General features: G+C 42.6%; 2 protein-coding genes across 2 annotated transcripts in view; both read left to right on the top strand.

Annotated features, from left to right (window-relative positions):
• Window positions 1-5,837, top strand: part of parp1 (poly (ADP-ribose) polymerase 1) — a 56,331-nt gene extending 50,494 nt beyond the window's left edge. The window contains exons 20-23 of the mRNA XM_059982718.1: window positions 992-1,119; window positions 2,260-2,321; window positions 3,481-3,595; window positions 5,217-5,837. Of these exons, the coding sequence (XP_059838701.1) occupies window positions 992-1,119; window positions 2,260-2,321; window positions 3,481-3,595; window positions 5,217-5,298 (387 nt within the window). The 3' untranslated portion in view covers window positions 5,299-5,837. The remainder of the gene's footprint in view (window positions 1-991; window positions 1,120-2,259; window positions 2,322-3,480; window positions 3,596-5,216) is intronic.
• A 7,085-nt stretch (window positions 5,838-12,922) lies between these two features.
• lin9 (lin-9 DREAM MuvB core complex component) overlaps window positions 12,923-25,462 on the top strand; it is a 148,265-nt gene continuing 135,725 nt past the window's right edge. Inside the window, exon 1 of the mRNA XM_059982719.1 lies at window positions 12,923-12,972. Coding sequence (XP_059838702.1) covers window positions 12,942-12,972 — 31 coding nt within the window. The 5' untranslated portion in view covers window positions 12,923-12,941. The remainder of the gene's footprint in view (window positions 12,973-25,462) is intronic.

Raw genomic sequence — 25,462 nt, forward strand, 5'->3', positions numbered from 1 at the left:
GTAATCCCACGGTTCTTCCACAGTGTCAGTTTCATGCCTTATTGCATATCCCTCGATTCTTGCAAAGACCAGAACTCAGTAACTGAGTCAGTTATACATCACGGAACCAGACCTTTCGGCTCAACTCATCCATTATGACAGAGCTGTCTACCTGAACTAGGTACATCTATTGACTGGCCTTCGAGAACAAATTTACTACTCTCTGGCTGAAGAAATTCCTCATTGTCCTGGTTTTAGTGGGGTGTCCCTTTATTCTGAGGCTCTTGGAGGAATATTGGCTGGCAGCACAATGGAATCCACCTTCTCTGGGCTGCTGGATGGACAGAAACTGACTTGCAATGCCTTGTCCCTCAGCACCACATTTGGCTTCTTTGAGTTCCTGGAGTGGGACTTGAACCTATGACTTACTGTCTGGGGAGTGCTGCCTACAGTGTCACAGCTGTGGCCCATGCTGACAGCTGTGTCAACATCACAGCACTTGCATTTAGGAGGCTCTTTAATTTTCCTCGGCATAGAGGGTGTTTATCCTCTCTCAGCCTGTCAGTGGGTACGGAGGTCTAATGTTTCAAATCCAGGCCAAGTGTGATTGGGAGTGGCTGGTCTTGTAATCAGAGTATTGGGCCAGTAATACAAGACACTGGTTTGAATCCTACCACTATTGTGGTAAATTTAAATTAACTCCCATAAACTAATCTGGGACTTAAAACAGAAAACAGTTCTTAGTCACAAAATAAACGATTTTCCTGAAGTAAACTCAAGGGAAGAAATCTATTGTCTGATTTGTCTTCTACGTAACTCCAGACATTTCCCCCCCACACCATCTCCAGTACCCCCCCTCATTTCTCAACCAGAAACATTGACTTCCACCTTCTGCAGCTGCTGCCTGACCCACTGAGTTTCTCCAGCACCGCTTGTGGTTCCTGGGGCACTTCGTCTGGTGCTAACGTGCTGGAAACTAACCTTGTGTCCTTGTGCTTTGTTTTTCCAACAGACGGGCTACATGTTTGGGAAAGGGGTCTACTTTGCAGACATGGTGTCTAAAAGTGCCAACTACTGCCACACGTCTCAGGCTGAGCCAGTGGGCCTTGTATTGCTGGCTGAAGTAGCCCTGGGGAACATGTGAGTACAAAACTGTTGCAGAAATGTGTGCAGCTATGAGAGAAATTGATCTGTGGTTTGTATGAATGATCTACTTTAGCAACAGGACTGTCCACAATACTCCTTCACCTTTTTCTATCATTCAGTGAGTAGTAGATGTCTGTCTATGACTAAAAATTTCCAAACAGTTTCTCCACGGTTTATGTAAAGAGCTGTTTTCTGCTATTAACAGTGACTGGGTTAACTGTAGCTTTAAGGTTATTATCTTTACCAACCCCTCCCACCAAAGGGGAACATAACCACCCCTCTCAGTCCTATAACACGCAGGGCTCTTCTTGCTCTCTGGCGATCTTTCCTTTAGTGTTGTTCAGGACTTTAAAACGCCTCTATGTTCAAGAAAGGCTTAGCTTTGATCCCACACTGGGCCTGCACGGTGGCTCAGTGGTTAGCACTGCTGTACAGCTCCGGAGACCCAGGTTCAGTTCTCTCTCTGTGGAGTTTGCACATTCTTCCTGTGATTGTGTGGGTCCTCCCCCACCCTGGATGTTTGGTTTCCTCTATGGCCCAAAGGCTTCGTTACCAGCAGTGATGGAGTTAGTTGGAAACAGAATCTAAATCAGTCAGTCTGTAAATCAAGTAAAAACTTTAGAATCCTTCTACCAATTTGCTGTATTGTGTCAGTGTGTGTGTGTGGTCTGTTGATTGGTGATGTCTTCAATGGTTCAGTTGCCACCTGGTCCTCAAGCTTTCTCTGCACTCAAACGCTGCTTAGTTCAGCCAGTTCAGATTCTGGGTTTGGAAGAGTGGAGATTTGGGGTCACTAGTTGGGAGGACTATTGTTAATCAACGTAGGATGGAAGTTCAACAGGCCCGAGGTCATGTGCTGAAGAGCATGGAATTAATCAGATAGAGAGCATTTGAGGGAAGAGATGGTTTGGGAATGTGAATGATTTCAGAGTACTGTGGGACTGGATTGTATCCCTGCCATGGAGTTCAGTACATAGCCCCACAATATGTCCTCCTTGGAGTGAGTCAATTCTAATGGGGTACTTATGGACTTTGCTCTGGGGCCTGACTTCTGAGGTGACATTAAGAAATGTTACCAGTTTGTAGATCAGTGCTACTTCCAAAGCAAGTCAGACAATTTTTATTTCTTCCCAGGTATGAATTAAAACGGGCCAATCATATTACGAAATTACCAAAAGGCAAACACAGTGTGAAAGGTAAGGACACTGATACAGTGTTAACGGTAAAGGTGGATACTACAGTCCCGGGTTCTTATCCCCCTCCCCCAACCCCTGTTGACAACCATCTTCCCCAGTGATACCCTGTGACAGATGCCAGATTGTCCCGTTGTCAGTTTCAGATTTAGTGAGATGATCCCATTTATTCTCCCGGCAATCCTCCAGGTGTGAAGCATAAGAAAATCAGCCCCACCACTCATTGTCTTGAGGATTTATCTGCCCCCAGGCCTCATCTCCTCTCACCAGTTGCATCCTGTGTCCAAATCAGGGCTTGGTATGGCAGTTTCTCTCTGTGAAACTGCAGAGTTGCGGACACAGCTAAGCAATTGACCTCCCCTCCATGGACTCTGTCTACACTCCCACTGTTTCAGTAAAGCAGCCAACATAATCAAAAGCCCCTCTCCCACTCCAGACATTCTCTCTTCTTCCCCCCCTCACCCCAAAATCAGGCAGAAAATACAAAAGGATGAAAGTGCGTTTCATCTGACTCAAGGTCAGCTTCTATCCTACTGAAATAAGACCATTGAACAGACAGACCTCTTGGACAATTAAGATGAACTATTGGCATCACAATCTATGTCATCAAGCCTCACACCTTAGTCTGCGTTAACTGCACTTGCTCTGTAAGTGTAGCACTATGTTGTGTTATTGATTTTTCCTTAAAGGGCCCTTGATAGACTGATGTGGGGGAATGATCTGTCTTCTTATTGTACCTTGTTACTCCTCCACAGTCATCATTCCCCAATCTTTCACAAATCTATCAACCTCCTCTTTAAATCATTCTAATGATTCAGCTTCCATATTCCTCGGGTGGAGGATTCCGGAGATGAGTCACTCCAGTGAAAGTGTTCCTGAGCACCTCCAACCAGAGTTGCTCCTTGGGTCCCCAGTCTACCGCCCCCTGTCCAGGGTGTGGTGTAAAGAGGTTCTGGCCTGGAAGGAAGGCCTGTTTGGCTCTCTGCCTTTCCTTAATCTGCTCTGCAAGGACCAACCATCAGTCCGTCCATTCCCCATTCCTGTGCTGCGCTGTGAGGTTGGACAGCATTGATGGGAAAAATGGGTGCAGCTGCATCTCCTAATGCTGATTCTCATGGAGGGGAGGGAAGGCTGATGACGACGGTTTCTTTTCTCTCCCCAGGTGTGGGTAAGACTGCTCCAGACCCTAATGCCACGATCAATTTGGGCGGAGTGGAGGTGCCGCTGGGCAGAGGAGTGCAGACGTCCATCACTGACTCCAGCTTGCTGTACAACGAGTATCCTTCCCAGGCAGGTCTGGGGTTGGTAGTGCTGATGGTTGGAAGCTGCAGTCACACTCTGAAGATGCTAAAATCGGAGCAGCAAATAAGATGCTGGAGAAGCTCAGTGGCTCAGACAGCATCTGTGGAGGACTGTCGAAGTTTTGGGGTGAGACCCTTCATCTGGGCTGAAAGATGTATTCATCTGCAGCCCTTTGTCACTTCCATCTATCACTCCTCCCCACCTCCTTTGCTCCTCCCGCTCTCCCTTTCTCTTGTTTGCTTATCATCTCCCTTATCTTTGTTGCTGCTCCCTCTCTCTTTCTCCATCTATCATCTCCTATCTCTTGCTCTTCCCTCACTCCCTTCCTCCATTCTGCCTGTCAACAACCACCCCATCTCTGTTGCCCTTCCCACTCTCCCCCACTTCTATCTGCTTGTCACCAGGATATACCTATCATTTTGCCTTCTCTTTTCCCACCCCTCCCTATCATCTCTTTGTACTGGCCATCTCATCTCCAAATAAGTGGTCTCGACTGGAAACACCAACTATCCATTCCTCTATGGATGCTGCTGGACCCGCCAGGTTTAGTGTATTGCTCTGTAGACATCTTGTTTACTGCTCCTATGAACCAGTTTGAGAAAGGGATTAAGAGTTGGTGTTTTATTTCATGAATTTCGACCTAGACTGAGTTCATTCCATTAACGGGAGTCTATGATCCGAGGTGTCCCTTTTGAACTGAGATGAGGAATTTCTTCAGAGGATAGTGAATCTGGAATTTATTGCCTCAGCTGTGGAGGCCAAGACACTGGGTGTATTTGACGCAGAGATAGCTAGGTCCTTGGTTGGTTAAGAACTTGGAGAAAAGGTGGGAGAATGTCAGCCACAATTGAATATCACGTATACTCATGGGGCAAATGGCTCAATGCTGCTCCTGTATCTTGTGGTCAGACAGGAGTGAGCTGGGGAGGGGATGTTGGAGGGAGCATGTCGCAGCATGCAGAGTGCAGCAGGAGAATGGAGGCCTCACCATCTCATCTTTGTAGCTGGGGAGTGTTCTTCAACCCCCATGGTTTGTTCTGAGGTGTGAGCTTCCGGACACTAAGGTGAGCCTGCTGTTGTTTGGAGCGGGGTATGTTGAGCTCTTCTCTGCATTTCATTTCTGGACCCTCGCCTCTAGCTTGCAGAGAGCAAACTGCACAGCATAGAAGCAGGACCAACAATCACCCGTTTACATCAGCGCTACACTGATCCTATTCTCTCGACATCCCCCCCACCACCATCAGATTCTACCCCTCGCCCACTCACTAGGGGCGATTTACAGTGGCCAGTGAACCCACTGACCTGCATGGAAGCTGGAGAACCTAGAGGGATTTCAGTGGGCATGGGAAGACTACCCAAACTCCACATGGGCAATGCCTGAATTGCAGATCAAAACTGGGTTGCTTGAGATACAAGCAAATGGTACTACTGCTGTGCCAACCTACAGATGGTGGGCTTCCCAAGCCAAGGCTCCCTGTTAGTTTGCAGTTACTGCAGAGCCAGTTCTGTGCTTGGATCAAGATGGGAGGGCTGCTTCTGAAAAGGTAATAATGTTGAGATGTTGTTGATCATCTACCTTAACTCGCTCTCCTTCAGGTACATTGTGTATGACGTGGCCCAGGTGCACCTCAAGTACCTGCTTCGACTGAACTTCAAGTACAAGACCTCCCTGTGGTGAAGTCTTGTCCAGATGGGGTAGTGGAGGGGGATGAGGGGGTGACAGTGACACAAGGTCAGAGGTTGTGCTTCCATCCTGCCACTCGGCTAGGGAAGTGTGGTGAGAAATCTGTCCCCTCCACCAAAGCTGACAAAAGCCATAAATAAGCATTGTTAGATTTTTAAATACAAATAAATGATGCAAGCTATTTGGGTTGGGGGTTGTTAGAATGTGAAAATGGCTTTAATTTTATTCAGCCAGTGAAGTGGTTTAACTAACTTAAAAAATTTGGTTTAACTTGTGAGAAACTGGACTAGGGGGTGAAATGATACAGAAGGTTGGGGCATATCCTCCTTTCTGTGAAGTCTGGCCCATCAGGAATTGTTACATTTCTTTTGTGTTTGAGCCCATCTTGATTTGTCTTCCATTGGAAAGCGATTCGCTCCCTCTTCACTCCTTTCCTGTCACTTTTATTTTTCCTATTTCCTTTTCTTCTCTCTCTCCCCCCCCCCCCCCCCCATTTTATATTATGTGAAGAATAAAGGATGGCTTAAAGTAGAGCTTTGGTGCCTGTGTTCATTATAGCCTGACCTGCAGAATGTATCTCAGGATGCAACCATTCACAACACAGACGAAATATAATGTGCTCACATTCTTCCACTTGATTGCACCTTGCCAAAGCTATTTCCTTTTACCCATTCCCCCACCCCCCCTGCCTGGTCTCACCTTGCCAAAGCTATTTCCTTTTACCCATTCCCCTATACCCCACCTGGTCTCCCACTGTTCTGTACAGAGGTGGTGGGTATATGGATTAAGCTGGCTGTGCTGTTGATGGAACTGGCTGAACCTACAACTGCAGCCTCTTGCGATCCTGGACATCGGAGCATACATAACATGAGGTGATGCAACCAGTCAGAATGCTCTCTGTCGTGAATCCAGAAGTTCTCAGACTAATGAGGCAGAGCTGGTTTGTGACTGCTTCAATGCTTTGGGCCCAGGATAGATCCTCTGAGATGTTGATACCCAGGAGCTTGAAGATGCTCACCCTTTCCCCTCAATTTGGACTGTTGTGTTCTTATGACTTCCCCTTCCTGGAGTCCACAGTCAATTCTTTGAACTTGCTGATATAGAGTGTGAGGTGGTTGTAGTGATACCACTTAATTAACCGATGTGTCTCACTCCTGTACACTTCCTCGTTGCCATCTGAGATTCTCTCCCTGCTGCTGTCTTAATTGCAGAACACTTCCAGTAATTCGATATTTCAAGATTCAAGATTATTTAATGTCATCTCCTGTACATAAGTGTAAAGGAGAATTAAATAATTGTTACTGTGGATCCAGTGCAGCACAAAAAAAAACATACAGCTTCGTGCCAACTCACAGTATTTCCTCATAACCTATTCTCCCAACATTTCTATAACACTGCTCCAGATTCTTCCATACTAGGGTTAATTGGCTGCAAATTGCCCTACTGACCTGCATGTCTGAGATTTAGAGAAAACCCACATGGAAAATGTGCGAACTCCTTGTAGACAGCACCCGAAGGACAGGCTAATTTGTGATTTGGTGTCTGATCCTCTGAGTGGTGGGTTCGGTTGCAGTCTCACTCCAGTGACTAAACCCATACTCTAGACTTAACCAGTGAGTAATCTGGGGAACACTACATAAATAAACTGTCACCTTTCAGATGAGACTTCAAATAGGGTTCTGCCCACTGCTGCTCACAGTACTACAGTTGTTTGAAGTTGATGTTCTGGCTGATATTGACATCTGACCCCTCAGTTTACCACAACTGTATGAACTCCTACTAAGTAGATAATGCATAATTTTTTTTTGTCAGCTGGGTCAGGACACAAAACTGTCTTGGAGGTATAAATCAAGGGTATTAGTGGAGGGTTTTTTTTCTAGATGAAGCTCAGTGATGTGTGGCGGAGATAGGTGCTGCATCCCATGTTTGTCATCTATATTAATAATGAGAATGTAGTTGGCATAGTTTGTGGGTGAAAGGAATGGACAGTGAAGAAGGTCATGATTACAGCAGGGTCCAGATCCACTGGGAAGGAGGTCCAAGAAATGGCAAATGGAATTTAACTCGGACAAGAATGAAGTGTTGGTGAAGAGGCATTTGGCATGTTTGCCTACATTGGTCAAGGGCATTGAGTACAGGACTTGGGAGATCTTGTTACAAATGTACAAGTAATTGGTGAAACCTCACTTGGTGTGTTGTGTGCAGTTCTGGTTACTAGCTGTAGGAAGGACATTGTTGTGGTGGAAAAGGTATAGAAAAGATTCACAAGGACAATATCAGGACTGGATAGGTTTGACCGTTGTTCCTGGAGCATAAGAGACATAGCCAGCCGGTGGTGTAGTTGCATTTGCACTGAACTTCAAGGCAAGTGGTTCTGGGTTTGAATCTGGCTCCTTGCATGCTTTCCATTCGTGTTGGGTTGAGCGTCAAGCTAGCAATTCGGCCTCGGAGGGTGGGGGGGAAAGGGATAAACAGACAAAAATGCAAAAGTAACAGCGGTGTTGTTACCTAATGTGCCACAAGGTAACCTTATGGAGGTGTATAAAATTGAGGGACATAGGGTAGATAACCACAGTCATTTTAGACTCCAAAACTGGAGGACAATTACTTAAGGTGAGAGGGGAAAAGTTTAAAAGGGACTTGACCATACACAGTGTCTTGGGTATATAGAATGAGATGCCAGCAAAAGTGGTAGAGATAGCTACATTAACAACATTTAATAGATATTGGGCATTTACATGGTTAGGAAAGGTTTTGAGGGATATGAGTTAGGTGCAGACAAATGGGAATAACCCTAGCAGGTATTTAGCTCAGTATGGATGGCTTGGGCTAAAGGGCCTATCTCTGAGATAAATGGCTTTCTGATTATGAAGACACACGTGTCAAGTGAAAATCAAAAGAGGGAGTGCAGAAATTGGAAGTTGATAAAAGCAAGAGTGGCAGCAGGGTGCAAACAGATTCTGAGTCTCATCGGAATGGAAATCCAGAGCTTATCTCACAGGCAGAGCTCTGATATTTGGAGCTTGGGAGAGATGCCTCCATTAACTTATGTGTAACACTGGTCTTATTGGGTCTCCTGGTAAGAGCTTTGGTCTCACAAAGTTCACCTGATTGGCAAGGGAGATGGGCAGTAACTTCTCACAGACAAGGAAAGTAACTGATAGCACTGAGGCTTGCTGACAGCAATCCACGGCTGTGATATGTACATTGATCAACAGCTCCTGAGATGTGATTTTTATGTTGGTTTAAACCTGTTTGTCAGTGATTCCAGCTCTGTCCTTGCTTCCTATCCACACTCCAGTAATATAATGAGGACTTGTTTAATTTTTATAGCTGGCTTTGAGAGGCTGTGAGGATATTGGCTGTATGTCTTTATAAATTTCAGGAGGAGGAAATGCTAAATGAGAATTCCAAGGAAAAGGAACTTAGCCCCTTGGGGCTGCCCATCATCCAATGTGACCATAGCTGATCTATCCCAGCAATGGCCTTAAAATCCATCCAGTTTGACCATAGCTGATCTATCTCAGCAATGGCCAGTTACCCCCCCCCCCCCCAATCTCGTGCATCTTTGGGACGTGGAAGGAAGCTGGAACTCCTAGGGGGGAAACCCACACTGTCATTGGGAGATCGTGAGGACTCCACACAGACAGCGGCGGAAGTCAGGATTGAACCTGTGTCTCTGGGGCAGTGAGGCAGAACTAACTACTGCACTGCTTAGTTGCTCTCCATGTTGGGCTGCTCAGCTTTGGAGATGAGGCTGGCCCAAACTACCTGGTGAACAATTCTCTGAATTCTTATTTTCTATTAATTATATTAATCAAATTAGAGATTTTATTGTATTTTTCTTGTAAATGCCTCCAGAAAATTGAATCTCAAGGTAACATATGATGTAATATACATAATTTGATAATAAATTTACTTTGAACCAAACCAATTGAAACTAATCTGAGAGACACCTGCCCTGGTCAGTTCTCCCAGTACTGACTTACAAGAGGACCTCTTTTTCTGTGATCCAATGCAAGATTCGAATCAAGCTGGATATTCCTGATAGCGGAGTCTGGAATTTCTGGGTGTCGGATACAAGGTGAATCATTTAAAACTGAGATGAGATTTAGCTTTCTTCACCCAGAGGATGGCCGACCTGTGCAATTCTTTTTTTCACAGTAGACTGGGGAGTAAGTTATTCACTATATTTAAGAACGAGCTAGGAATGTTTTTTAATGTTAGTGGGATCAAAGGTTATGAGGTATTGAAGTGAACATTCAGCCATGATCATGTGGACAGGTAAGAATGCCCAAATAGCTTATTATTTTCCTGAGAAAGTCATGCAAATCTGTTGGACTGTGATATGAAACTGAGGCCCTGTCAGGCAGATGCTGAGCAATCCCCCTTGTTTCCTCAGTGAAGGTCTGGCCTTCATCACACACCCGTTCATGTGAGCTTACTGCATTCCAGTTGGCTGCTTTTCAAAAAATCCTTTGGCTGTAAGGAGATATCCAGACATGATGAGAGAAGCAATGTAAATGTAAGTCTGTCCTTGCTTATCACTATTGAAGCAAGTGGTGAGTGATTGGACATTGACCCCCCCCCCCCCCCACAACCCACTTTGTGCTTGACCGGATCTTCATCCAGGGTGACAAGTTATCCATACAGCACAGAAACAAGCCTTCTGACTCACCATATCCATCTTTACTAACCTGAACCAGAGCGGATAATTTCACTCACAACCTATGGACTTACTTTCAAGGACTCCACAACTCACGTTCTCAAAATTACTTATTGTTTAGTTTTTCTTTTTGTATTTGGATGATTTATTGCCTCTTGCATATTGGTCATCAGTTTTGTGTGTAGTTTTTAATTGATTCTATTGTTTTTGTATATTGTGAATGCCTGCAAGAAAATTAAATCTCAGGGTAATATATGGTGATGTACAGTATATGTACTTTGATAATGTATTTTGAATCTGTGACTCTTACTTTGAACATTTATAAACATTTGGTGTGTTGCTTTCTGTCCCTTGGTGATTCAAGTTGTTATCTAGATGCTTTTCCACCCATTCCAGACTCCCAACAACTCCCTGGGTGGAAGAATCGCCTTTAAACCTCTTGCATTCTGACTTTAGACACCTCTACTATAGGGAAAAGCTTCTTAACTATTTCCTCTGACTATCATAACACACCAGCCTCCTCTTGTACAAGGAAATCAAAACCTATCTCTCTCGTCTATCCCCGCAACTGGAATGCTGCAGACCAGGCAGCTTCCCAGTGAAGAAGTTTCTTCTGCACTTTCCCTTGTGTAATTGTACTATAGAGTATATGGATAAGAAATGCCACAGTATTCTAGATATGCCCTAACTGGTGATTTATAAAAGTGATACCATAACTTTCTTCTATGCCAGGAGTTCCCAACCTTTTTTATGCTGTGGACTCCTGTTAATGTAAACCCCAAGCCTGGGAATTCCTGTTCTAGGCCCTGGCAAGTGAATTATCCTATACTACTCCTTCACACAGTGTGAGTGTGTGTGTGTTGTATATTAATATAAATTAGAAAATGGTGCAAAATCAGAAATAATATAAAAAAGTTCGTGTTGATGGTTTCAATATCCATTTAGGAATCGGATGGCAGAGGGGAAGAAGCTGTTCCTAAATCGCTGAGTTTGTACCTTCTTTCTGATGGTAACAATAAGAAGAGGAAATAGTGGAAAAACAGTGCCACACAAATGGCCGATATAAATGATATAAGGAACAGTGCGTTGAGGTAGTACAAGGGCAGAATGCACATTAAAGTTTCAGACACTAACGTCCAAGACCACAATGAGTAGGTTTTGTTGGTTATTGTATCAGGGAATAAATCAATAGTTTTATAGCAGCGGGATCGGGATAGAAGCTCTGTGAACCTGGTGGTATGTGGTTTCAGGCTTTTGTATTTTCAGGAGGACACTATAGAGAGAATACTCCAGTATGGGAAGTGTGTTTGATTCCGAACAACTGGGATTTGGAAATAGCTGGATAAAAGGTTATTGGAGTTTCATTGAACCTGTGGACCCAATGCGTATGGAATATTCGCAAACGAGGGAAAGCAGATGCTGGAAATCCGTGCAACACTTACAAAAAGCCGGAGGAACTCGGCAGGCCAGGCTAGCATCTAAGAAGAGTACAGTCGACGTTTCGGGCCGAAACCCTATGGAATATTGGTGCTAGCGAGAGCATGCTCATCAGGACACTTTAAAAATGACGTTAGCGATTCTGCTTCCACTACTCCCTCTGGCAGATTCTCAGCACCCCCACCCCATTCACTCTGAATCTCTTCTCTCTCACCCTTAATCCATGCCCCTTAGTTTAATTTGCTTCAGAGGGAAAACCTTATCCCTTTGCCCGCTTTGTATTGCCTCAATCATGTCCTCGTTTAACTATCTCTGCTCCAAGGCAAACAGACCAGCCTTCTAAGTTTCTCTTTTTATCCGAAAAGCCCCATCCCGGACAACATCCTGGTAACCTGCTATACTGTAAATTAACCAGTGCCGAACAGGAATTATTCAGTTGCAGCTTTTCCAGAAAAATGTATAGATTGATTTAGAGATGTCAATATTTTATAAATTAATTGTAGAATTTTATCATACAAGTAGTAAATTGGCAAAAGTATATTTTGTAGTCTTGGTTTTGTACTTTATCTATTGTGTCTACACCTTTAAGAACTATTTAGACCACTTGATAAAACTTTGGATACATGCAACATTTGAATTTGTTCATCTATAAATGATGCTTGTTTGCCGTCAAACTGAATAACATAGTAAAGTAACTAGACTCTAAAGTGGTTAAGAAGACGTGCAGGGTATTTTCCATGAAATATGAGCTTGGGGGCGTGGGTCGCGGATTTAATTTTGTTATTATTTTTAGGTTTCCCTCGGAGTCATTGATTGGATTGTGGGGTCACAGAGCGGCCACAGTGGGGCCTGCAGAGTATTACGAATAACGGCACGGATGGACGAGTAATTCGAGAGGTGATGCGTTCCTTATCATTTATATTGGCAATTTGTGTGGCAAAAGGATCAAAGAGCCATCCTAAACGCTACTTTCCCACTCTGAAGAGGGCTGGGCTAAAGAATAACATTAGTCAGTGCGGCTGTTAGAAAGGGACCATATGCGTATAATAGTTCACCGTTTGTTGAAGGGGGACAAGTTCTGTTCGAATTAATATAAAACACCATTTGGGGCTATTCATTCCTTGAAGGATATGACTGACAGCAGCGGAGAAGGAGAAGAGTTTGACCAGAACCTTGCTGGCATTATGAAGTTCAGCGAGGTAAATTAACTGGGCTGCAACTCTAATATGCAGCTCAGAGGAAGGATGTTATTTAAAAGCAAAATTCCTGTGCACAGTTTCGGCTCCCGGATTAATTGACGTGCAACTTATTTTGCAACTCTTCTCGCGGTGAGTGCCCGCGCTACCGACGTAATAAGAGCAGGCCAGTCGGCCCCTCAGCTTGATCCTCCCGCCTGCCCCCAGATGCCATGCCCCGAGCCGGGGGCTCCCCCCGCGCCCAGTTCCCTGTCTCCGGGTTCCGGCTCCTTTGGATCTGCCGCCCTGACCCACAATGCCGCGCGGCGGCCTTTGAAAAGCGGCGCGGCCGATTCAAGATGGCGGAGGTAGAGGAGCTGCCGGACGAGAGTGAGTCTGGGCGGGCGAAGCGCGGGCGTGTGGCAGGAGACCCGGGTCTGCCCTGACAGCCCTTTGACTGACAGGGGGAGGGCTCGGCACTCCTCCACCCCGAGCCCGCTAAGGCAGTTGGCGGTGGCAGGAGCTGCGGCCCAGGTTGTGCCGTCTGCCGGTTCTCCCGGGGGCTGGAGTGTTCGGGAGGGGCGGAGGAGAAGGGTGAAGGCCCGGCGTGAGCCACTGACACCTTCCCCCTCGGTCACAAGCCCAGGGTAGAGGTAACAGTGGCCGCCCCTCTTCACCTGTGAGCGGTGCCTGTCAGTCTCTATGCTGGGTTTGGGCTCCCACTCCCCCCTCCGGGCTCAGCGTCCCGGGAGGGGTGTGGGGTGAGATAGGTTGGCTAGGGGTGGTTTGGGATGGATGGGTGGGTGAGATGGTGGAGAGTGAAAGGCGTAACAGGTCTCATCCACGGGACGGTACTCAGGTAGAGGGGGCTTACAACAATTCCCCCCCCCCCACCGTTTAAAATGTTATGTATTTAGATCTGGGAATTAATTGCTTGGCTTGGTTATTATATCTACTTGGCAATCAGTGCTGTGATTTTATTGTGTTCAGTTTTTTTTTGGAAACCAGTTTAAAAAGTCTGCTGGCTACTTAAATCAGCCAGAACCTTTGCTGTTTACATCTGGGGCAATATCCAAGGAGAGGTGATAGGTGAAAAAATAACTGCTTCATTCCTCGACTTTACAATTGTGAGATATTAAAGATTGTGAGTTGTTCTTGAATTAGGAATAGGAGGGTTTGTGAAATTATCAAATTTCAAAGTTCAAAGTAACTTTATTATCAAAGTTTATATATGTTGCCATTTACAACGCTGAGATTCACATTTTTGAGGGTATGCTCTATAAATCCAATAATCATAATAGAATCAATGAAAGACTGCACCAACAGAGCAACCAGTGTGCAAAAGACTAAGAAATTGTGTAAATACAAAAAGAAAGAAAGCAATAACGATAATAAATACCAAGAACATGAGATGAAGAATCCTTGAAAGTGAGTCCAGAGGTTGTTGGTCAATTCAGTAAGTTGAGTGAAATCATCCCCTGATGATTGAGGGGTAATAAATATTCCTGAACCTGATGGTGTGGGTCCTAAGGCTTTTTACCACCTTCCTAATGGCAACAGCAAGAAGAGAGCATGTGGGGGTCCCTGATGTGGATGCTACTTTCCTGTGAGAGTCTTCCATGTAGATGTGTTCAATGGTGGAGAGGTCTTTACCTGTGGACTGGGCTGTATCCACTACTTTTTCTAGGATTGACTGTTGAAGGGCCCTGTCTGAAATAATCCGAAGTACAGCACTGAATACAAGCTAAAGTTGTTATATATATACACTTGGAAAATAAGATTTTTCATTTTGAGAAGTTGATGCTCTGTTTCCATATAAATGTTGATGGAGAAAATTAGGCCTTCTATAATGTTTGCAAGTACTACATGAGAATTTACTGTTTGGGATAATTGTCCCAGTTTAAAAAAAAAGTAAATGCTTTGCTGACTTAATATTCTGGGTTACAACAATAATGTCTGTGAAGTATGCATCACAAGATCTTGTAAATCTCTGAAGTATTTACCTTCAGAGTAATTTGAAATGACAATGTATTTATGAATTGCCTACTAACTTGAAATATCATAGGTTTCAAGGAACTGGATACCTTAATCATTTAAAATTTAACTTGTGGTTGAAACTTTGGATCAAGGTACCTGCATTTACTTCAAATGCAATTGGACAGGGACTTAAAAATGACAAACTTTCGAGCTCGTGGGGTGAGGGGAAGCAGGAGAGTGAAACAACCTGGAAGTTACTTTGAGGAACTAAGATTGGTATGATAGACTCATCCTCTGGTGTGACATTCTTAGTTGCTTTCAGCCATCCTTTCTTACTTCCATATAGAAACTTTGATAAGGCCTTCATCCAAATGTCTGGATTCACTTGGTTCCTCAGTCTCTGGTCTTTTCACTTTTAGCACTGATGGCACTGCTAATGATATTGGTACAGATTTGGGTGCTTTAATTTCTAGGGTTGCTAAGTTTGATCATCGTCAGATGATTGCTGAGATGAATAATAGTGAAAAAAAATAATAGTATAGTTATTATTTACTTATATTTGGGACAACAGTATTGAGTTTGCTCAACAAATTGAAAGAAAAATGCCAAAAATATGCACAGAGTGAATTTGCTTTTTATGTGGAACAGAGAGCGGAACAGTGCAGCACTGACCTTGTGGGTCAATGATGCCAAGTTAAATGAAATCTCTTCTACCTGGTTATGATCCATATCCTCCTCACCATGGGCATTCATGATCTAAAAGACTTTTAAAAACCTCTATTGTATCTTTTTCTGTCAATACCTCATTCCAGACACTCATCAGTCTCCATGTAGAAAGCTACAGAAACAAAAAAAGTGCCCTGCACATCATCTTCAAAGTGAAACACAAGATATTCTGCAGGTGCTGGAAATCTTGAACAACATACAAAATGTTGGAGGAACTCAGGTTAGGCAGCAGTTATGGAGAGAAGTAAACAGTCAATGTTTTGTTACAAGACCCTTCATCGGGACTGGAAAGGATGGGGGAAGGGAGCCAGAATAAGAAAGTGGGTGAGGGGTGGGAGTGCAAGCTTGGTGAAATGAGATGCTGGGAGGTGATATATGGAAAGGGCTGAAGAAGTAGGAATTGAATAAGGAGAGGACAAGTGAGGAGAAGAGGTATGAGGGAGACAGAAGGGGGATGGCGAGAAACTGATGTACATTCCATTGGGTTGGAGGCTACCCAGATTGAATATGAGGTGTTGTTTCTCCAACCTGAGAGTGGCCTCATTGGATCCATAGAGGAGGCAATGAACTGACATGTCGGAATGAGAATAGGAAGTCGAATTAAAATTGATGGTCACTGGGAAATTCCGTCTTTTGTGGCATTCAGAGAAAAGGTGTTGACAAAGTGGTCCTCCAATCTATGTCAGGTCTTGCTGATGCAGAGGAGTTCGCACCAGATACGGTAGTTGACCGCGACAGACTCACAGGGGAAGTGTGGCCTCACCTGGAATGACTGGTTGGGGTCTTGAATGGTAGTGAGGGAGGAAGTGTTGGAGCAGGTGTAGCACTTGTCCTGCTTGCAGGGATAGCTTGCCAAGAACATGGTCAGTGGGGAGGAGTGAGTGGATAAGGGGGACATGTAGTGAGAAACTGCAGGGGGAGGGGGAACAGAAAGATGTGCTCAGTAGTCGGGTGCTATTGAAGATGGCAGAAATTATGGAGGATATTGTTCTGGCCATGGAAGCTTGTGGAGTGGTAGGTAAGGACATAGAGAAGTGGATGAAGGGTAGCATTGATAGTAGAGGAAGAGAAACCCTGTTCCTTGAAGATATTCTTGAATGGGAAGTCGCATCCTGAGAACAGATGTGGTAGAGACAGAGGAACTGAGAAAAGGAAATGGCAATTTTACAAGTGACAGAGTGGAAGAGATATAGTCAAAATAGCTGTGAGAGTCCAGGAGGTTTAACATTTAAACCTTGAAACATACCCTGCCTTGCCTTAGATACACGCTTTCTGGTATTTGAGATTTCTACCTTGGGGGAAAATGATTCTGACTATCATATTTATGTGTCTCATAATTTTATAGATTTTTATCAGATCTTCCCTTGGTTTCTGCTAGTCTGGGGAAAAAATACATCCCAGGTTTGTCCATCTTCTCTATACAATGACTTATAAGTATTCAGCCTCCACAACTACTTTCATATTCTACTGTCATTTTCTAATTTTAATTTATATTAAAGTAGGATTTTGAGCTAATCTACAAAACATTGTGCATCATGTCAAATCAAAAGAGAAATTCCAAAACCTGTCAACAGTTTACTAAACATTGAAAACCAAAATTGAAGGGCTGAAAAAATATTCACCCCCAACTTTCCTCAGTTGCAGTATACTTTATTACCATACCAACTCACCTATTTTGTTGTAGAAAATTGGAGGATCACCTGTTTTCAATGAATTAATGAGAACAAGTAATACCTCTCTCTGTAAGATCCAACAGTATGGCAGATTTTCAACAGACCAAACCAAAATGAAGATGAAAGAGCATTCAGGACAAGTTGGAGAACTGATAATGGAGAAGTACAAATCTGGTAAAGGGTCAAAGGCGCTGGCCATACCTTAGAGCTCAGTGTAGTCCATCATGAAACCATAGCCACACTGGCTAGGTTAAGCAGTCCCTCTAAACTTAGTTGCTGGAGGAAGATTGGCACTTGTAAGAGAGGCTACTGTGACAACAACAGCAACTTTGAGTGAGCTGCAGAAACCAGAGGCTGCAAAAGAAAGCATATCTTTGCAAAGTTTTACATTGAAGATACTGTAAATGTGTGGAGGCTCTTGTGGTCAGATGAGACTAAAGTTGAACTTTTTGGCCTCAACATTAAGCAATGTTACTGCATGTCAGCCAGGTAGCACTATCCCTACTGTAAAGTATGGTGACGTAGCATTATGCTGTGGGGATGCCTTTCAGCAGCAGGAACTGGAAACCTGGTCAGAATTGATGGGAAGGTGAATCTTGCTAAATACATTGATCATGGATTTATAAATTTAAAAAACCTGCTAGCTTTGGCCAGAAAACTTAAACTGGGGAGGAGGTTTATCTTTCAGCAGGACTTTGACCCAAAACACACAGCTAGAACGTTAATGGAGAGGCTTAAAATGAAGAAAATTGATGTCCTTGAGTGGCCCAGTCAGAGTCCTGACCTTAACCCAATCGAACATCTGTGGCAAGACATCAAGGTTGCTGTGTACTGCTGCTCCCCAACTAACCTGGCACAGTTTGGGTAATTTTGCAAGGAGGAATGGGCCAATCTTGCTCCATCACATTGTGCTAAACTGATAAAGATTTATCCAGAAAGACTACTAGCTGGAGTAGCAGCGAGAGATGGTTCAACTAAATACTGAGCAAAGGTGATGAACGCTTTTGAACTGACTGACATTTCAGTTTTTGGATTTTTAGTGTTTCATGCTTTACAATTTTCCCAGTTTTGGCGTCTCTGCTGTTATAAAAGGAGCATGTGATTTACAAATAAAAATACTCAGTTAAATTGATCAAAAATTCCTGGTTGTAGCCCTCATTTATGTGAACAAAGGGCTGGGGTCTGAATACTTCTACAAAGCATTGTAACTCATGTAAAGAATTTCATAGAGGATAGTGAATCCTTGGAATTCTTGACTGAGCACCTTTGGCAGTTCAGTTGTGTACATTCAAGATTGAGGTTGATCAGTGCAGAGATACTTGAGAGATATGGGAACATTGAATTGAAGTATGTGGTCTTATTGAATTGTGGAATGGTTGCAGGGGTTTGAGTAGATTCTTCTTTATATAGTAGCCTTTTAGATATTGAGAAAATTAAAGGATGTGTTTGTTATTGGAAAGTGTCACGGTTATTAAGTAGTGTCCTAGAGTTATACTGAACTGAAGTAGGCCTTTTGACCCAGTACACATGTGCTGACCAAGTTGTCTACCTGAGCTATTTCTTTGTGGTTACATTCAGACCGAGTCCCTCTAATTCCCAAACTTTTATATCCCTACCATTAACCAAGGGGTCTGTGGACCCTAAGTTGGGAACCCCTGCTCTAAATCTTTTCTATCCATCTATCTGTCTAAATGTCATTTAAAATTTATAATTGTACCTGCTTTCCTATTTCATCTGGCAGCTATTCCACACCCACCAGCTTCTGTGTGGAACACATTGTCCCTCATATCCCTTTTAAATATTTCTCATCTCACCTTAAATCAATGCCCTCTAATTATAAACTCCACTACCTAGGTGAAAAAGATTTGTATGTGTCTTTATTGAATGACAAACAGGTACAAAGGACGGAATGGCCCACTCTTTGTTTTATATTTGAGAGGCTTGGCATTCACTATATGAAATTGCTACCCTAGTTGTTTAATAATTTGTTTGCATGTTGTAGCATTCAGTGTGATGGACTGATAGACAGAATGCCAGTTGAGTATGGAAATACATGGCAAATCCCACCCACCCATTATTGATTTAATGTTACATTACAAATATTGTTTCCTTCACTTGTCCTTCATGTATAAAATAGCACTGGAGAGTTCATTGCAGCAGCTATTTCTGCACTGAAATTCATGGACCATGGTGCAATGGAAGCACAGGATTAACTTGATAGTTTTAATCTTGGGTAGAGTCACACTTAACAAGGTTGTGTAGGAGCAAGATTCTCTCAGCCTGTCCATCCTGGGGGGTGGGGGGGGGGGGTGAGGAAGCAATTCTGATTTTCTCCTTTCCCACTTCCTTTAAAAAAATTTTTAAATTGATTTTTCAAATGATTACAGAAAGAAGAGAAAAAAATTAACAACCCTTCCCCCCCCCTCCCCTTAACCCCTCCCTCCTACTTCCTAAATCACAGTTGCTTGACTTGTGACTTTGGAATTTTTTCATTGTATGAAAATTTTGGAAACGTTTAAAAGCAAGAAATACTGTAGATATGTAACAGGTCAAGCAACATCTGCAGAGAGAGAAGATGAGCGTTGATGTTTTGGGTCAAAGGACTTCCATCATCATTTAAGTGTAAAGGCATAGAGTTAAATAGCTCCCTGGCTTTAATACTCCACTTCTCTACCCTAATGTCTCATGTTAGTGTCCCTGCCCCACCCAAATTTAACCTTGACTTTGTCTTGAGGCAATGCTGTGGATTTAACTTTGCCTATATTTTTGTATACTCATCTATAATTTTTTTCTGTTGCATCCATTCTTGGTTGATCTACTTAAATATTTAATGCATATTCTCTTGTTTTGATATCCTCAGTCTTTCATCAGAATCAGATTTGATATCACCAGCTTGTGTTGTGAAAATTGTTAATGTTACAGCAGCAATGTAATGAAATACATGATAAATACAAAGAAAAAACTGAGTTACATTAAGTATAATTGTCTGTTAGATATTTAAGTTAAAATAACTAGTGTGAAAAAGAACAACAATAATAGAAAGCAGTGAGGGTAGTGTTCATGGATTCAATGTCCATTTAGGAATTGGATGGCAGAGGGGAGGAAGCTGCTCTTGAATTGCTGAGTGTGTGCCTTCAGGCTTCTGTACTTCCTTTCCAATGGTAACAATGTGAAGAGGGCATATCCTAGGTTGTGGGGATCCTTAATGATGGACTCTGCCTTCCTAAGGCACCACTCCTTGAAGATGTCCTGGATACACTCATGCTCAGTTTTGTATTTTGAAATATAGTTCAGTGAAGCTGGGCCAATCACCTTGTGAACTGCAGTCTTCCCAATGTTGCTCATGTCTTCAAAACAAATGTGATAATCACACAGCAGCGAGCCAGGCCCTTTGGCCCACCAAGTCAACACTGGCCATCAAGCACCCAGCCTTTGTTGTTAATCCTATTTTATTCTTCCAAAGCTAAACTTTAGTGGTTAGGATTTTGCTGGTTGTTTTAAGAACCAAGTGATTGAAGGGAAGTAGCTGAACCAGGAGGTGTGGGACTTCAGGTTTCTGTACTTCCTGCCTGATGGCAGCTACAAGAAGATGGCATTGCTGGGTTGGTGGGGAACTTTGAAATTTCCTTTCTTGAGGCAGTGCCTTCAGTTGATGCTACTGGAGGGCTGTTCTTGTAATTAAGTAGAGTCCATGATTATAAAATCTTTTAACATCAATAATGTAATCATTGATAATAATGTGATAAACCTAATGTCTTGAATTTGTATTGTACCTTTATCTAGAAAAATATCCTAAAGCACATATGGAAGTAAAGTTAGCCAATTTTTGTGTAGCTGATCAAAGTGTTGATTATAGTGTTTGTTTTATTGTATTACAGGACAAATATTTTGGTCTTGGAGGAAGTATGGATCTTGCAGGCTACTGCCTGTAGTACAGGCTACATTATGGGACACTGGGATTTAGAAGGTTAAGTGCTGGTTTTGATTTGGAAGAGGCAAAGCAAATGTGGCAAAAACAAGTAAGAAATTTAGTAATCAGAATTCTGCAACTGCAGGAAATCTGAAATAAAACCAGAAAGTGCTGGAAGTCGTGCAGTCAGGAAGTCTATGTGGAATGAGAAATGTTTAACATTTTAGGGTAAAGATCTTTAATCGCAATGGAGAAAAATAAGTTAAAGTTGCAGAGAGGGTGAATGGGGGTAGTTACTGTGAGGAAGGTCAGAACAGCCAGTTCTTGAAGTTGGAGCCAAGTGAAGGTTTGAGCTGAAACAAAATCATCTCACAGAGGTAGAAATGAGTGGTCTTAGTGATTGCACAGATGTAGTCTGTGGCTCCCAAAGCAGTGTGACACCAAGGTTCCCAACAGTTTAGGTCAGTGTTAGTAGGGAAGCTTGAGTTTAGTGCCCAGAGTAAAGGATTTATAACCACATTAGAAACAACAGCCTTGATCTGTGCAGTGTTTACTTGGAGGAAATTTTTGTTCAGTTACCTCTGGATGTTGAGTGGAGGAGAAGGAAAACTCTGATATCAAACCTCTGCTGCCTTGCAGCTAGACCCACTCATGGGGAAGGCCTTGGGAGTAAACCTTGAGGAAAAATCCAGAACTGGAGTCCTTAAGGCAGTCCTATATTGAGTTCAATGCTGATAAGCAACTCGTGCGACTCTGCTGGTGCCAAACTGTATTGGTCTCTGCCATTCCTTTGGATTCATCAGTTGCATGGAGAGTGGGAGCCTGCTCCATAGATAACAGCTTGTCTCCATATCATACTACCCTGGATAGTGTAATAACTGAGGTTGGTGCATCAATAATGTAGACAATTGGGATGCAACATCCATGTTCAACCCTGATCAATGGAGGGCCTCGTGTTGGGGTGAGTGAATAGTCTGCTTTGTGAAAGGATGAAGAGAGAGTGGTGAGCTACAGCTATGGTGTTATGTCATTTACATGGCAAAATGACCAAAATTGAGCAATATTATCCAACTAACGTTAGCAGTATTCATTAGGCAACGGTCCATCCTTCACTGCAGAAGTTATTGCAGATGTGTTGTGAGTCCTAGTGATTAATAACATGCTGACAAGTAAATGCAAATCTTTCTTGCCCCCTACTTGTTCACTGATAAGACTAGAAAATTATAATGCTGTCAAGGAAGAGCTAGGTGTCCATGACAGATTTTCTTTCCTTGATACTGATCAGGATAGGGATACTATTGATCTGTTTATTGTATATTAGGTTTTATGTATACCTTAAGATTGACCAAACTTGTCTCTAGCACCTGGAGTTTAGTATTCATGGCTCTTGCTAATTCTAGAAATGCACATGGAGAAGGTGGCTGCTTTCTTTTTCTTCTGCTTGAGATATAAATAGAAGCTGTCTTCACATTGACACAGAGTACCAGGTGTGTGTGTGTGTGTCTGTGTTTGTATTTGCCTCTTGTTTGCTTTAATACTGCAACCATTTTTAACTTTTGTCTGCCTTATGAAGGATACCATTTCATTAGGGCAATAATTTTTAAGCTGCTCTTGTTGTCTTCTGCTCCCCATCTTGTTGTTTTAAGAACTTCACCTCTCTGAATAATTTTTTTGGTTTTATTGGTGCTTGCTTTTGGTATAGTACGGAATGCATTGAGTGAATATAAGTTAGGGACCTTCAATAGAGTAAGATAAGTTACCAGGGTGAATCTGTATCAATTGGCAAAAGGCACACACAGTTAGATGAGAATTTCTTTTAAGCAATAAAAAATATAGTTGGAATTACAGTGCCTAAAAGCAGTGGTCACATAGATTTCATATTAAAGGGGAATTTTGATTAAATCCTGAAAGCATTTTTAGAGCAGTGCAGGAGAGCAAAAAGTGGGACTAATTTAAAGACCGAAGCACAATGGTTTCTATGAAGATTAATTCGAAAAGTTGAAAGGAAGTTATTTGCATATGGAGGTGAGTGTAGGCCATTGTCCTTTATGTTTATTCTAGGTAAGAATGATTAAGATCGTGGCTGATTTTTGACTTCTACTTTCCCACACTAACCTGCGTCTCTTCATGCTGTTAGTCTTTTTGACCTTCAGCTAGTATACAAATGGCAATTGAGCCTCCTCCTCAACCCCTTAAAGTAGAAAATTTCCAGATATTCAACACTTTGGCCAGTTTCTAATTTTAGTCTCTCACCCCTGATTTTAGACACACAGCCCGATGAAACCTGAGAATTCTGTATCTTTCAATGGAGTAATTCACATTCTAAGCTCTTCAGAAGACAGGCCTAGTCTACTTTGCCTCTCATTTGACAAATGTACCATCTCAAGAATCAGTCTGGTAGATCATTTCTGCATGTTCTGTAATGCAAGTATATTCTTTCTTGTGTAGGAACATGAGCTCAGTGTGCAATGCTCTGGAGATGTTGTCCTGTATAACTGGTGTTGTACTCAGTCCCACTTGCAGTAAACCTCTCGCTGAAGCTGCAGCTCAACAAAAACATTCATGTACAATATCCACAAGGATCATAGAATGGCATCACTTTTCAATCTTGCACTACCTTTCCATACAAAATGCTATGTCCTTTATACTAAATTAGATGAATTTGTGTTTTTATGTGTTATGTAACACCATGGTCCTGAAAAATGTCTTGTTTTTACTGTGTACTGTACCAGCAGTTATGGTCAAAATGACAATAAAAAGTGACTTGAACTTTTTAGCGTATTGCTTAGTCTGTCCTTTCTGTTCTCACTGTCATCTCGGTTTGCATCACCAGAAAATGTGAATAAATTCCATTCTCTCTTCCAAGTCATTCTAGATTGTGAACAGCTCGGGCCACAGCACTGATCCCTGCAGTATCCTGGGAGTCACGTTTTCCACATGAAAATGACCTGTTTGTTATGTGCATGCTGAGTAGGTTACTCAATCCTTCAAACATGCTCTGCTATTCAGTAAAATTATAGCCAATCTCATTATAATTTTAACTGCAATTCTGACATCTTGTCACTGTCTACTATTGTTTTAAAATATTCAGACTTCCAAAGACTCAATCATCAAAAAGAGAATTTTGCCTCACCTCCTGAACTAGCACTTGTATTAATGTGATGATTCTTAATTCCTTTGACAGGGAGAAATGTCTTTCCTCCAACCACCACTGTCGGGATCCCCTTGAATCTTGCATCTTTCAAGCAAGTTCCCATCACTGGTTTTGAAATCCAGCAGATGTGATTCAAGCCTTTCTAACCTTGCATCCTAAGGCAATCTTCCCATTCAATCTAGTAAATCTACTCAAAACTGCCAGTACATCAAAATCATGTATTTAAAAAAGGAAAGAAATACTGCATGCATTGCCTTAATACTAAAAGATAACCTACTTCTATATGTCTCTCTCCTCTCATTAAGGGGGTAACATTATGTTAGCCTCCCTAGTTAGCTACCCATGTCCTAGACTTCTGTGAATTGTACCAAGGAAATCCAGTACCCCTGCATTTCAGAGCTCTGAAACCTGACTCCATTTAAAATTCTTGCATTTTTTTGAAAATGGACAATTTCAATTTCCCACGATCTGCTCTGTACCAGAACCTACTCCTTTGTTTTTCTCATCAATTAGTCAGTTCTCGGTTGCCAGAAGTTAATTACTCCCATTACCATGCTTTCTAATCTGTTGTGTAGCATTTCAGAGAGACCACCTCTCTCTCTCTCTCTCTCTCCCCACACACACCACGCTCCTAATTATAGAGCGAGCGGCAGAAAGGAAATGGAAACTTCTGCCCTCTGAGTCTGTGCTGATCATCAATCACCATTTTACATTAATTCACTTTTCTCCACAGTTTTTACAACTCACCTGTATATTTGTTGCAGTTCACAATGGTGAGTTAACCTGCTGGTCTTTTTGTCTTTGGGAGGTGGGAGGAATGTGGAGCTTCCAGATGAAACTTGCATGATCGTAGAAAGAATGTGCAAACTCCACATTGACAGAATTGAACTTGGGATTCTGGCACAGTGAGGCAGCAGCTTTATTAGCTGTGCATGGTTGCTGGTTCTCCTTCATCTGTTCTGCTAGTTACAACCTCAAATATTCTGACATTTGTCAAGTTACTACTTATAAATCCATAGCAACATGCATGAAATACTGGAGGAATCAGCAGGCCCAGCAGCGTCTATGGAAAAGAGTAAACATCAACATTTCAGGCTGAGAAGCCCTGATGAAAGGTTTCTGCCTGAAATGTTGACTGTTATACTCTTTTTCCATAGATGCTGCCTAGCCTGGTGAGTTCACCCAGCATTTTGTGTATGTTTCCAGCATCTGCAGATTTTCTTGTATTTTTCATAAATCCATATTGCTTTTGCCCAATCCTATTTACTTTTTAAATGCTCTGTTACCATTTGGGTGCTTGTATATTCTTTACTACTGATGTCAGGATAACTGTTCTACATCTCCCTGCTTTTTCTTGCCTTCTTTCCCCAAAGTAGTGGGATTACATTCACTATCTTTCAAATGTTTTTGACTAAGGAATTTTGGAAGGTGACAGTCAGT

Source organism: Hypanus sabinus, chromosome 10, assembly GCF_030144855.1.
Source record: "Hypanus sabinus isolate sHypSab1 chromosome 10, sHypSab1.hap1, whole genome shotgun sequence".
Lineage (NCBI taxonomy): Eukaryota > Metazoa > Chordata > Chondrichthyes > Myliobatiformes > Dasyatidae > Hypanus > Hypanus sabinus.